We start from the raw sequence: 13700 nt of genomic DNA on the forward strand, positions 1-13700 counted from the left end.
AGATAACCTTAAATCATCAAGGCCAGAACCCAGATATCCAGATAATAGGCATAACAATATTCTAATGAGCCACTTCATTCATGGCCACCTTAATTCCCCAGAGTAACTAACTTTACAATATTCTGTGAGGTGAGTGACAGGGATAGTTTTCCTTTAGGTCCTTGGTGAGACCAAAAGAATAAAAGAATTTAGGTGTTTCTGTCTAGGGCTTTTTCTCTGCTGCCCCCACAATTCCACGGATATTCTTCCATATTTGGTGCTGAGGACTACATTTTACTTTCCTTTTTGTTCCTGGGAGAATAATCCATCCTTACTTCTTCAACCATAATATCTAAGAGGAAGATTCCCAAATCGGGTTATCTAGTTCTGACAACTTCCTAGAAAGCCCATGTTAAATAATAGGTCAACCACTATTCTGAGTTAGAAATTTTCACTGTCCCTTAAAATATATCAATGTTTCTAAAAGCAATTCTCCCTTGTAAAACAGGTTGCTGCCAGTGGCACCATAATTCTCCTGTACTCAATTAAAAATTTTGTAATTATCTTTGATTTCTCACTTTGTTCACATCCCTCTCATATCTACTTAGACCCCACATCCTATCATTTCCCCTTTGAGTCTTTCCATCCACTGCCTTTGCCATCCTTCCTCTTCCTATTTCAAATCCTTACCGCTTCGTATCTGGACTGTCATAATAGCCTCTCACCTGTTCTGCTTCTACCCATATTTTCCCTCTACACTTGCCAAAATAAGCTTAGGGTTTTTTGTTTGTTTGTTTGTTTGTTTTAAAGATTTTTAATTTATTTACTTGAGAGAGAGAAAGTGAGAGAGAGCATGAGAGGGGAGAAGGTCAGAGGGAAAATCAGACTCCCCATGGAGTTGGGAGCCCAATGCAGGATTCCATCCCAGGACTCCAGGATGAAGATCTGAGCCGAAGGCAGTCGCTTTATCAACTGAGCCACCCAGGCACCCTAATTTAGGTTTTGTTTTAATCCTGTTATAGCCAGATTCAAAACCCTTCTGTGGTCTCCCAATATCCTCAGGAAAAAGTGTCCAAACTCTTCAGGACGAATTTCAAGATTCAGGAAACCTCTCCTCAAGGAACCCATGCAATCTTATCACCCTCTACCTAGTCTTTATAGAGCTCACTCATCACCACTCTCTTAAGTCCCCTGCTCAGGCCTGCACTGTTCTCACAGCAGTACCCCATCTGAATCTAATTCCTGTTCTATTCCAGTGAAATCTTAGCTACAATTCCAAATTCTACTTACTTTAGTTTTACTTCCTCTTTGAAGTCCTCTATTCCAATTATAGCCCATACTGGTGTCTCCCTTGATTCAAGAAACTCTTTCAAACAGGTAAAGCAGAATAGAGATACAGATAACACAACTATTCCTGACTCCCTACCAGCACTACTTATTAAATACTTAAAATATGCTTGACACAATGCTAAACACTTTATACCTACTATCTTATTTGACTGTTATAAAAAAAAAATGTGAGGTACTACATCATTTTACCCATGAGGACAGTGAGGATCAGGGAGGTTAGGTAACTTTCCTGGGACCAGAACATAATGGGGCTACCACCTGTCACTACACTCTACTGCAGTGAGCTGTGAACTGCATAGGTAACCACATGGTTACCCAGAGAAAAGATGGTGGGTGAAAATCTAGGATAGTCTGATTCCACAGACTGTGCTCTTACTATTACATTTTAATGCCTCCCTATGGATCCAGCTGGCAAGGAAATGACAATATCAATTCCAATTGTGATTATAACCACATTTCAAAACTACAAAATGAGGAGTGCCTGGGTGACTTAGTCGAGCTCCCACAGGGCTCCCTGCTAGTTGGAAAGCCTGGTTCTCCCTCTCCCACTCCCCCTGCTTGTGTTCCCTCTCTTGCTGTCTCTCTCTCTCTGTAAAAAATAAATAAAATAAAATTTAAAAAAAGCTACAAAATGAGACGCACTATTAGCAAGACAGAAAATTAGAAATTAAGATAGCGAGGGGTGCCTGGGCGGCTCAGTGGGTTAAGGCCTCTGGTCATGATTTCAGGGTCCTGGGATAGAGCACATGCATTGGGCTCTCTGCTCAGCAGGGAGCCTGCTTCTCTTCCTCTCTCTCTGCCTGCCTCTCTGCCTTCTTGTGATCTCTGTTTGTCAAATAAATAAATAAAATCTTAAAAAAAAAAAAAAGAAAGAAAGAAAGAAAGAAAAGAAACTAAGATAGCCAAAAAAGCTTAGGATATAAGATGTTTTGTCTATATCATTTACTAATAAATTTTTTGAGGTTCTTCCTGTTATTTCCTGAATATATATCTAAATTTCCAGAGAGTAGAGCTGAAGTTGGGAACGAAATACCTCCATAAAAACCTGCTGAACTAAACACTTACTAGGCAGCTGACTAAAATTCAGAACAGTTGATCTTTGTGGTCTTGATTTTTTTCATGTTAAGCAAGACTGTGGGGGCGCCTGGGTGGCTCAGTGGGTTAAGCCGCTGCCTTCGGCTCAGGTCATGATCTCAAGGTCCTGGGATAGAGTCCCACATCAGGCTCTCTGCTCAGCAGGGGGCCTGCTTCCCTTCCTCTCTCTCTGCCTGCTTCTCTGTCTACTTGTAATCTCTGTCTGTCAAATAAATAAATAAAATCTTAAAAAAAAAAAAAAAAAGCAAGACTATGTACCTCTTAGCAACTTTATTTCTGCTTTCTTTCCTTAAAGGCATCTACATTTACTTGCCATTCCCCATCCTAGTCTCTAGTTCCTACCTCTAAACCTTCCTTCATTTGAGCCTGCCCGGCAACATTTTGATGTACTTTCCCCAATAAAAGGTCCCACCTGATGGCTGGTTCCTCCTTACCAAATTACTGATACTTCCTTTAGCACCCCATCCTTGGTCTGTCCTATTGTTAGAGTTACAACTCTATTACTGTGTACTTAACACATTTTGCAATTCTGCAACTAAAGTATAGGTAATGGCCCCAGTTTCAGGATAACAATTACTATTGTACAGAAAAATACTTTTAAAACCTTCATTAAAGAGCATTTACAATTCATATACATCCTATAGTTTGGCTTACTCTGAATCACTTACGTTATTATTGTGAAGATATTCAATTGCTCGAAGGATCTGGAAGAGGTATTTTCTAAGTCGTTTACTCTCTAGTCCGTGACAATAATGTTGCAGCTCATCTAATACCGTGTGGTCAATAAATTCAAACACCAAATGAATTTTCTTTTTCTGCCTAAAAACTTCAATCAGATTGACCAGGTTTTCATGACGAAATTGCTATTGACAGAAGAAACAGATTTATAATACATTATTTCATGTGTAATAATTTATACATATATATAAAATACTTACATAATTTTTATTTTTTTTAAGATTTTTATTTATTTATTTGGTAGACAGAGATCACAAGTAAGCAGAGAGGCAGGCAGAGAGAGAGGAAGGGAAGCAGTCTCCCTGCTAAGCGGAGAGCCCGGTGCGGGACTGGATCCCAGGACCCTGGGATCATGACCTGAGCCGAAGGCAGAGGCTTTAACCTACTGAGCCACCCAGGCCGCCCCGCCTACATAATTTTTAAAAGCATAAATATTCTCAGTCTATTTTTTAAAAGACTTTATTTATTTATTTATTTGAGAGAGAGATCAAGAGCAAGCATGAACAGGGAGAAGAAGTCTCCCTGATGAGCAGGGGGCCCAACTTGGGGCTCCATCCCAGTACTGTGGGATCATGACCTGAGTCAAAGACACACACTTAACTGAATGAGCCACCTAGGTGCCCTTATTCTCAGCCTATTTTACTCCATGAATTTCAATAGGAAACTTTCAACTTATTTGTTTACATTCCTATTTTTTTAAAATGCTAATTTAGGGGCTCCTAGTTTAGAGAGGCTCAGAACAGCATGCAACTCTTGATCTTGCAGTGGTGAGTTTGAGCCCCATGTTGGGTATAGAGATTACTAAAAAAAATAAACCTAAGAAAATGCTAAACTATTTCATAATTAATACATACAGAACAAGGGGAGATGTACTGTCTTACTTCAAGCTGGCATTTGATTATTTATTAAATTAATTTAGAGTTAATGTAGTATAATGCAAGTTGGTATGCTGCTAAGATATACCTTTTTTTTTTTCTTAAGTTTTATTTCTTTACTGGGGAGAGTGAGAGTGTGTACAGATGAGTGGGGGAGAAGGACCCAGAGAGAGAGAATCCCAAACAGGCTCTGCACTCAGTGGATGTGGAGCTCCATTTCACAAGACTGAGATCATAACCTGAGTTGAAATCAAGAGTCAGACACTCAACCTACCGCATCATCCAGGTGCCCCTAAAACAGATCTTTCCTTTTTTTTAAGATTTTATTTATTTATTTGACAGAGAGATAGATACCACAAGTAGGCAGAGAGGCAGGCAGGGGAGAGGCAGGGAAGCAGGCTCCCCACTGAGCAGAGAGCCCTATGCGGGGCTCAATTCCAGGACCCTTAGATCATGACCCAAGCTGAAGCAAAGGCTTAACCCACTGAGCCACCCAGGTGCCCCAAGACATATCTTTCTATCCTTCAACTTGGTTTATAATTAAGTCTAACATCTGGAATTTAAAATGTTAGTTTTCAAATGAGTATGGATTTTTTTTAATTTTTAATTTTTTATAAACATATATTTTTATCCCCAGGGGTACAGGTCTGTGAATCGCCAGGTTTACACACTTCACAGCACTCACCAAAACACATACCCTCCCCAATGTCCATAACCCCACCCCCCTTCTACCAACCTCCCCTCCCCCCAGCAACCCTCAGTATACACAATGGAATACTATGCAGCCATCAAAAGAAATGAAATCTTGCCATTTGCGACAACGTGGATGGAACTAGAGGGTATCATGCTTAGCGAAATAAGTCAAGCAGAGAAAGACAACTATCATATGATCTCCCTGTGTGAGTAAGTGGTGATGCAACATGGGGGCTTAAGTGGGTAGGAGAAGAATAAATGAAACAAGATGGGATTGGGAGGGAGACAAACCATAAGTGACTCTTAATCTCATGAGCATGGATTTTAATGCCACTCAGTACGTGATGATTTCAAAGAAATGATTTTCTTAGTTTGATCCTCAACTCTCAAAAGTGAAACATAAGTTCCAGGTGGACAGTATAAATTAATTAATTACACTGGAACAAATAGAATCAAAATACATAGAAACTTGACAGATACACAAAATAATAATTTACAGTCATAGGAACTTCACAAAAATATACAATTATTTGTGGATACCTTTTTGTTCACTGTTTGTAACATTCTATTAAATAAACACCTTAAACTAGTAACAATCTTAACTTCAGAAGGTAAAAAATGGCATTTATCAGCTTAGAAAACAAATGAGGTTCAGTATTTTATCCTGTTTATTTTTTAACATGCTAACTTAATTATTACCAGTTCTCAAATACTTAACATTTTCAAATTACTAAAAGCATTTATTCATTTGGCTAAAAATCGAGAGGTATATTTTCAATGTTAGATTCATTAGAAAATTAAATGTTATGAAAAATATTTGTCTTTATTCTAACAGCACAATAATAAATTTTTCTACTTATCTGTACTTACACATAGTCCAAAGTCCTTAAAATATGACTAAAAGAAAAACATGCCAGAATATAATGCCAGATTCCTTTCCTATTTTATTCCCAATTTCCCTGGTTGGCAAGATGCCAGAGTGCTGCAGTGACACCATGCTAGTAGCACCAAAGACAACTGACTGCTTTTGGACGCTACACTACTAATCCTTCAGCTAAGGAAAATTACTGGTTCCTTCTCTAGTCTTTATTTTAAAGGCTAAAGCAACGAAGAGTTAATGTAAGTCAATAAGCATTATGGAAGATCCACCAGGGGAAAGAATTCTTTCTCAGATTAACCGTGAAACTCCTAGAAATTCTTCTTTGCTACTCCTCAAGTTGTTTACTTTTGTTTTCCTTCATTACCAGATAACTTTCCTATAGCTATTGTCACTAATTACTCTTAACTGCATTTAATAAAATTCTAGCAGATAAAAATTTAATTCAAATGAAGTCATAATGGCAATCTTTTTAGACTAAAAATGTGAATTAATCCAAGAACTCTCTCTTGTCGAATTAGATAGAATCAATTTTAAAATCCTATAAGAAATGAACCAATAAGGGGCAACTGGGTGACTTGGTTGGTTAAGCCTCTAACTCTTGATTTCATCTCACGTCTTGATCTCAGGCCCAGTGTGGAGCCAACTTAAAAATAAAACAAACAAACAAAACACCAAACAAACAAGTCAATGAGAATAAATAGTTAAGGTGTTTCCAAACAGTTTGTATAATAGTTGTAATAGTTAACTACATCTTCTTCTTCTTTTTTTTTTTTAAAGATTTTATTTTTATTTATTTGACAGACAGAAATCACAAGTAGGCAGAGAGGCAAGCAGAGAGAGAGGAGGAAGCAGGCTCCCTGCTGAGAAGAGAAGGACCCTGGGATCATGACCTGAGCAGAAGGCAGAGGCTTTAACCACTGAGCCACCCAGGTGCCCCGTTAACTACATCTTCTATTTACTTTCTGTGTTCTTGCAACATATTGGTAGTTTTTACAAAATGATAAACTAGAAAAAAAATAATCAGCTTAAATGTAACAGAGCTGAAGAAAGAGCAAAAGATATTGCTTGGGAAAAGATCTCCATCTAAGCAAATTTTCACTTATGGTGTACAACAGTTGCCTTATGGTATTACAATGTTTTAGGTCATCAGGAAAAGCAGTGGCATCTCACAAAATCATAACATCTTCACTGATTCTACCTTTTCTTTACACTGTCTAGAAATAGAATAACTCAACAATACACAAATAGAAATACCTAATATATTTATTTTATTTAAACAAATTGAGGGACCCCTGGGTGGCTCAGTTGGTTAAGGGTCTGCCTTTGGCTCAGGTCATGATCCCAGGGTCCTGGGAATGAGTCCTGCATTAGGCTCCTTTCTTAGTGGGGAGCCTGCTTCTCCCTCTGCCTGCTGCTCACTCTGCTTGTGTGCCCCCCTGCTTGTGCGTGTGCACTCTCTCTCTCTCTCTGACAAATAAATAAAATCTTTAAAAAACAAAAATACAAGCAAAACCCCAAATTGATCCGTCATATCTAATATAGACTTACAAAGAAAGAGGAGAATTCCATAGAACTAGAACAATTAATCCTAAAATTTAGACCTCAAATAGTTAAAGCAATCTGGAGAAAGTAGAACAAAGCTGCAAGTATCACAAGCCCAGATTTCAAGATATACTACAAAGCTACAGTATCAAAAAAGTATGATAGTGACACAAAAATAGACACAGAGATCAACAGAACAGGACACAGAGTCCAAAGGAACATACACATAAACAGAAGAGGCATAATGAAAAGAACAGAAGAACACACCTACATGGTCAATTAATTGACAGCAGAGGCAAGACAATCACAAAAAGACAGTCTTTTCAACAAATAGTACTGGGGGAACAGGACAGCTACATGCAAAAATATGAAACTGTAGAGGCACCTGGGTGGCTTAGTGGGTTAAGCTGCTGCCTTCGGCTCAGGTCATGATCTCAGGGTCCTGGGATCCAGTCCCGCATTGGGCTCTCTGCTCAGCGGGGAGACTGCTTCCCTCTCTCTCTCTTTGCCTGCCTCTCTGCCTACTTGTGATCTTTCTCTGTCAAATAAATAAATAAAATCTTAAAAAAAAAAAAAAAAGAAACTGCACCACTTTATAACACCATACACAAAAATAAACTCAAAATGGGTTAAAGACCTAAATGTGAGACCTGAAGCTGTAAAACTCCTAAAACATTAGGCAGTACTCCCTTAGAGATCACCCTTAGCAACATGTTTATGGATCTGTGTCCTCAGGCAAGGGAAACAAAAGCAAAAATAAACTATTGGGACTATACCGAAATAAAAAGCCTTTGTAGAGCAAAGGAAACCATTAACAAAATAAAAAGGCAACCTACTGAATGGGAGAAGACACTTAAAAATGATGTCTAGGATAAGGGTTTAATATCCAACATATATAAAGAATTTATACAACTCGACACTAAAAAAGACAAACAATACTATTTAAAAATGAGCAAAGGACCTGGATAGACATTTTTCCAAAGGAGATATACAGGTAGCAAACAGACTCATAAGAGATGCTCAACAACACTCCTCATGAGGGAAATGCAAATCAAACCACAATGAGAAATCACCTCACACCAATCAGAATGGTTAGCATTAAAAAGACAAGAAAATAACAAGTATTGGCAAGGATGTGGAGGAAAAGCACTGTTACGGGGGCTGACTATAAATTGAAGAAGGTGCTATAAAAAATAGTATGGAGGTTGCTCAAAAAATTAGAAGTTGAAATACCACATGATCCAGTAATTCCATTAATGGGTATTTGCCCAAAGTGAAAACACTAATTCAAAAAGACATATGTGGGGTACCTGGGTGGCTCAGTGGGTTAAAGCCTCTGCCTTGGGCTCAGGTCATGATCTCAGGGTCCTGGGATTGAGCCAGGCATCGGGCTCTCTGCTCAGAAGGGAGCCTGCTTCCCTCTCTCTCTCTGCCTGCTTCTCTGCCTACTTGTGATCTCTGTCTGTCAAATAAATAAATAAATCTTAAAAAAAAAAAAAAAATATATATATATGCACCCCTATGTTTACTGCAGTGTTATTTACAATGCCAAGATATAGAAGCAACCAAAGCATCCATCATTACATGAATGGATAAAAAAGATATGGTGTGCATATACAATGGAATATTACCCAATCATAAAAAAAAGGTTTGTTTGGTTTTTTTAGATTTTTAAAAAAGTTATTTCTACACCCAATGTGGGACTCAAACTCAACAACCTGGTATCAAGAGTCACATGCTCTACTGACTAAGCCAGTCAGGCGCCTCCCCCCAATATGAGATCTTAACATTTGAAACAACATGGATGGACCTAGAAAGTATTACACTAAGTGAAATAAGTCAGACAAAGAAAGGCAAATACCATATGACTTCACTTATTTGTGGAATCCAAAAAAACACAAAACAAATGAACAAACAAAAAAAATCAGGGGCACCTGGGTGGCTCAGTGGGTTAAAGCCTCTGCCTTCAGCTCAGGTCATGATCCCAGGGTCCTGGGATCCAGCCTCATATCAGGCTCTCTGCTCAGCAGGGAGCCTGCTTCCCTTCCTCTCTCTCTGCCTGCCTCTCTGCCTACTTGTGATCTCTTGTCTGTCAAATAAATGGATAAAAATCTTAAAAAAAAAAAAAAAATCAAGCAGGCTCTTAAATACAGAAAACAAACTGGTGGTTGCCAGAGAGGACAGAGGGAAGTGAGCGGGTGAGATAGATAAAAGGGGATTAAGAGGTACAAACTTCCAGGGATAAAACTTAAAAAAAATTACAGAAATGAAAAGTATAGCACAGGGAATATGGTCAATAACATTGTATGTGACAGATGATGACTACACTTGATGGTGAACACTCAATAATGTATAGAAATGTCAAATCACTACACTGTACACTTGAAATTAATATAACATCGTATGTTAATTATACTTCAATTATAAAATAGAGGTGAATATTACTTTTGTATCAGATAAAAATGAAAGACTTTTCTTCATCACATAAAACATCTAGACTATATTGTCAAAGTCATAAACCTTAAAGCATCTAGATAAATTCTAATAAATAAAATATGTAGACTTAAATATTTTTTTAATCACTAGTTTTGTACCCAATCCCTAAGGAATGTTAATGCTCCTTTCTTCACAGTCCTAAGTTCTTTCCCTTGGGTTGACCTGTTATACCTACATAAAATTCTGTTTTCCATCCCATTTCTAAAACCATACTAGTGAGCTTTATTTAAATGTATTCTTGTCACATCAAATTCAACATTTCTAAAACTGAACTAGTTTCCAGTCCATTTCTCATTTGGGTCTTTCATATTTCCATCAGTGAGAACAGTCACTGAACTTCATTAATTCTTCTGCCTCCCTCTGTTTCCTTCTACATTCTTTCATGTCTTCTTTTGCAATATAGTCTATTTTAACTTTGCTTTTCTAACTTTAAACTCAAGTTGCTGCAACCCAGCAAGGATTCTCATGGTATTTACCAAGATTCTTGAATTAAATTTATAACAGACCTCCCTATTTTTACTGTCTTCCAGCCTATTCTAAAAAATGGTGCTAAATTATTATATATAGTTGCTTTATTTTGAATTCAAAACCTTCCACCTCTTACAAAATCAAAGTTTGTCTTTTTAAGCCAAGACTTTAGAACCTAACTCCAGTTTACTTCTCTAATCTCACCTCTTTCTACTCTGTCCAAAAAACTCCACAGACCAACCAATGTCTCTGCTCTCTGTTCTTTTTCATGCTTGGATATCTGAGTTTATGTTGTTCCCCTAACCTAGAATACAATAGTTTCTCCCTCTTACCTAAATTTTTCACATCCTTTAAGACCAAATACATGTCCCATTTCCTCCAAAAAAAATTTCTCTACTTAACTGGACTTTGTGTTACTCACTTGTCATTTATTACGAGTCACTTTATATTCAGTATTGTTTTCAAGAGACTTTCCATCTTTCTGATTAAACAATAAAAGTACTTTAGAGCAGATACTGTCTTTTACTATTTCTGAAAAATAATAATATTTGGCATAATTTTTGTTACATTATATATAAGCATATATATCTTGTATCCCTATAAAATTTCAAAATGTAGACAATAAGGTATCACACTTTTTTAAGTCTACTCTATGTCTTCACACATGTGTTAAATAAAAGATTCCTTATATAATTTTTTATTCCATAACAATTCCTCTTTTGATTTATAGCAATTAAGGTAAAAGAAGCAAACCTTTAAAAACTTTATTTCTCTCGTTGCAATTTTGTTGACAGATTTTTCCGGTTTTTCATAAAATATCTTAATGGCCACTATCTGCCCAGTATCCTTATGTTTACACTTCATGACTGTTCCATAACTTCCCTCTCCCACTTTTCCGAGGGTTTCATACATCTCCATTTTCAAGTCCGGATTCTTCTTCATAAAAATAAAGGAAAAAAAAAAGTTAAACATTTGTACTTTTATTTATTCAAGCTGGACACTGCATTTCCACAATACACCCGTATTTTAAAAGACATAAAACATGGAAAATATTAATCTTTCCCACAGATACTTGTTTGTCCTCGGTAACTCTGCCAACTAGACAGTAAGGTGTCCCTGTGGGGCTCCAGCGCTCACCAGAAATTAGGGAGCTTCCTGCTGTCTCGGTCATTCCCGTGAACACGCAGATTTCAGATTCCCTCACTACCTGTCACCAATTCATCAAGAATGGGGTCCGCACACTTCCTGTCATGTGGCCCTCAACTATGGGGTTCCCGAAATACTGCCGTGGCGCACAGATTAGGCCCCCGGACCGAAGAAAACCTCAGCCCCACCGGTTCCTCAAACCAGACCTCTTAGGGTCCCGGACCAGTGTTGCGCCACTTGCCCTACAGTAGACCTCGTCCGGTCAACCGCCGAGGTCTCAGCCCATTTTGCAGTCCCGCCGGCCTGGCTCCGCCGCAAACCCGGCGGAACAAATGGACCCCGACCCTATTTAGCTTGCCAGCCCCCTAGCTCCAGGGAGCCCGCTACCATGGCAACACTGCCGCTGACCTCGTGCTTAGGGCCTACTGCGCAAGACCGGAACATCAGCCGCATCCGGCACGACCCGGAAGAGAAAATGAGACACGGTGAAAATGAGTTCTCGGTGCGTGCCAAGTGAAAGCTTTCTTGGGCTTGCGGTGGGAAGTATATGGGTTGAGACCAACTCACAAGGCTGGTTTTGAGCAGAGATGGAGGAGAAGCCACATTTTACTGCACCGAGAGTCTGCGTGTCTTTTAGGGAAGGGCAAGAGGGGCGGAGGCTTGCCCAACCTGCGTCTTAGATGCCCCAGGACAAAGAACTTCTGCCGTTGGCTCAGCGTCCTAAAAGGATGGCTGGAGTTTTTAAGTAGAAACATGTTGTAAAACTAGTCTTCCAAGGAAGTCTTGTGTAATTATAGTCGTCTAAGTTACCTAGTGACATTAATATTTCATAGACCTGAGTTCGATCTCAGCTGTCGAAATTCATTTTTAAAACGAGGTTAAGACATTTGTCAAATCAAGAATGTTTCTTGAAAACCTTTTACTGCTACAAACTTAAAAAAAATTTTTTTTTCGACTCGTAGAACACCTTTTAAAAAACACCCTCTTAGGGAAAACAAGTAAAAGGGTTCGGTAGATAGACCGACGTGGCCCAACATAAAAGGGCGCAGCAGAGCAGGGGGAGGGAGGACCATTAACTATTGCTTAAGAACTGGACATGGGGTTTTGCTGACCTGACAGCCTCCATAAACTGAGTTTCCATAACAAATATACATTGCTAGGTAAGTGACATAATACGGTATTTTTTGGAGATTGTCTTTACCATTTCACTGCGTGTGACCCTACATGTATGTCTTCATCTTTAGCTATATCCTGGGGAGAGTTAGGATCACTATGGCAGGAAGGCAAAAGAGAATATTCAGCTTTTAATTTAGAGAATCTCATTTGTAAATGCATCACAGAACCTATGAAGAGTTAGGCTTGGCTAACTTGATCACCAAAGCAGTTATAAAAGCAAAATACAGAATTCAAGACTTCGGGGGAAAAGGAGGTAGCAAGAAAGTGGGGGGAAATTAACTCTTTCAATTCCCTGAAACTACGGGCAACTTGGTGCGATGATCCCATTTCGCCTTGGGCTGGAGAATTACCCAGAAGTATGTAAAGATCTCTGAGTTCTCCAGACCATGAAAGCCCCGAGGCCAGGAATCAAAGACAGTGGAAGGAGGGAACTCAAGGAAATGTCAAAATCCTCACAGGCTGCATCAACACCTCTGAGCTCCCTGGTGGGTGACACTTCAGACTAATTTGCACCTTACTTGCTGGTGTAGAAAAGTGAGGTGAGTTATCCAGGTTAGATACATAATCCCCACCCATGTCTGCAAAATCTCTTCCCCACATCCGAGTCGTATTTGTAAGGTTTCTTGACAACCAACTACCCTTCTAAATGCTTTGAGTTTTCATCTCCATGTACCCTCATCTTAGCCAAATCCATTGACTTTGACACATTTTTGACACCAGTCCTCAAATGAGAGCAAACTCCTGTTAGAAGTAGTTCCAGGGGCGCGTGGATGGCTCAGTGGGTTAAAGCCTCTGCATTCGGCTCAGGTCAGGTCATGATCGCAGGGTCCTGGGATGGAGCCCCACATGAGGCTATCTGCTCAGCAGGGAGCCTGCTTCCTCCTCTCTCTCTGCCTGCCTCTCTACCTACTTGTGATCTCTGTCAAATAAATAAATAAAATCTTAAAAAAAAAAAACATAGAATGTAGTTCCATAGAGATAATCGACAAACCTTAAGACAATCTCTATCTATACCGTTCTTTTTTGTCCTCAGAATTTCCAACCCTGGCAACCCCAGTGTAATGCACATACAGGTTATTTGGTGACCTTATGGGAGCGTTTCAGGGAATTTTACTTGGTGTGGGCCTTAATATTGCAATGCTGCACTTACTATTAAAAAAATGGAAGTTCCCTCTCTCTGCCCCCTGTATCAGATTTGATAAGCCATTTAAGTAACAAGAAAAGATTTTAAATCTATATTATTTTGGGCTCTGTTTTAAAGA

The 13700-nt window shown here is 38.9% G+C and overlaps 1 protein-coding gene across 2 annotated transcripts in view; it reads right to left on the reverse strand.

Annotated features, from left to right (window-relative positions):
- PPP2CA (protein phosphatase 2 catalytic subunit alpha) overlaps positions 1-11682 on the reverse strand; it is a 134171-nt gene extending 122489 nt beyond the window's left edge. Inside the window, exons 1-3 of one of the 2 annotated variants that reach the window (XM_059417583.1) lie at positions 11254-11655; positions 10870-11052; positions 3093-3287 (exon numbers count right to left, since the gene is read on the reverse strand). In XM_059417583.1, coding sequence (XP_059273566.1) covers positions 3093-3287; positions 10870-11034 — 360 coding nt within the window. In that variant the 5' untranslated portion in view covers positions 11035-11052; positions 11254-11655. Of the gene's footprint in view, positions 1-3092; positions 3288-10869; positions 11053-11253 lie in introns of both variants that reach the window. The other variant, XM_059417581.1, reaches the window with a different exon arrangement.
- Positions 11683-13700: the final 2018 nt, after the last annotated feature.

This window comes from Mustela nigripes, chromosome 12 (assembly GCF_022355385.1).
Source record: "Mustela nigripes isolate SB6536 chromosome 12, MUSNIG.SB6536, whole genome shotgun sequence".
NCBI lineage: Eukaryota > Metazoa > Chordata > Mammalia > Carnivora > Mustelidae > Mustela > Mustela nigripes.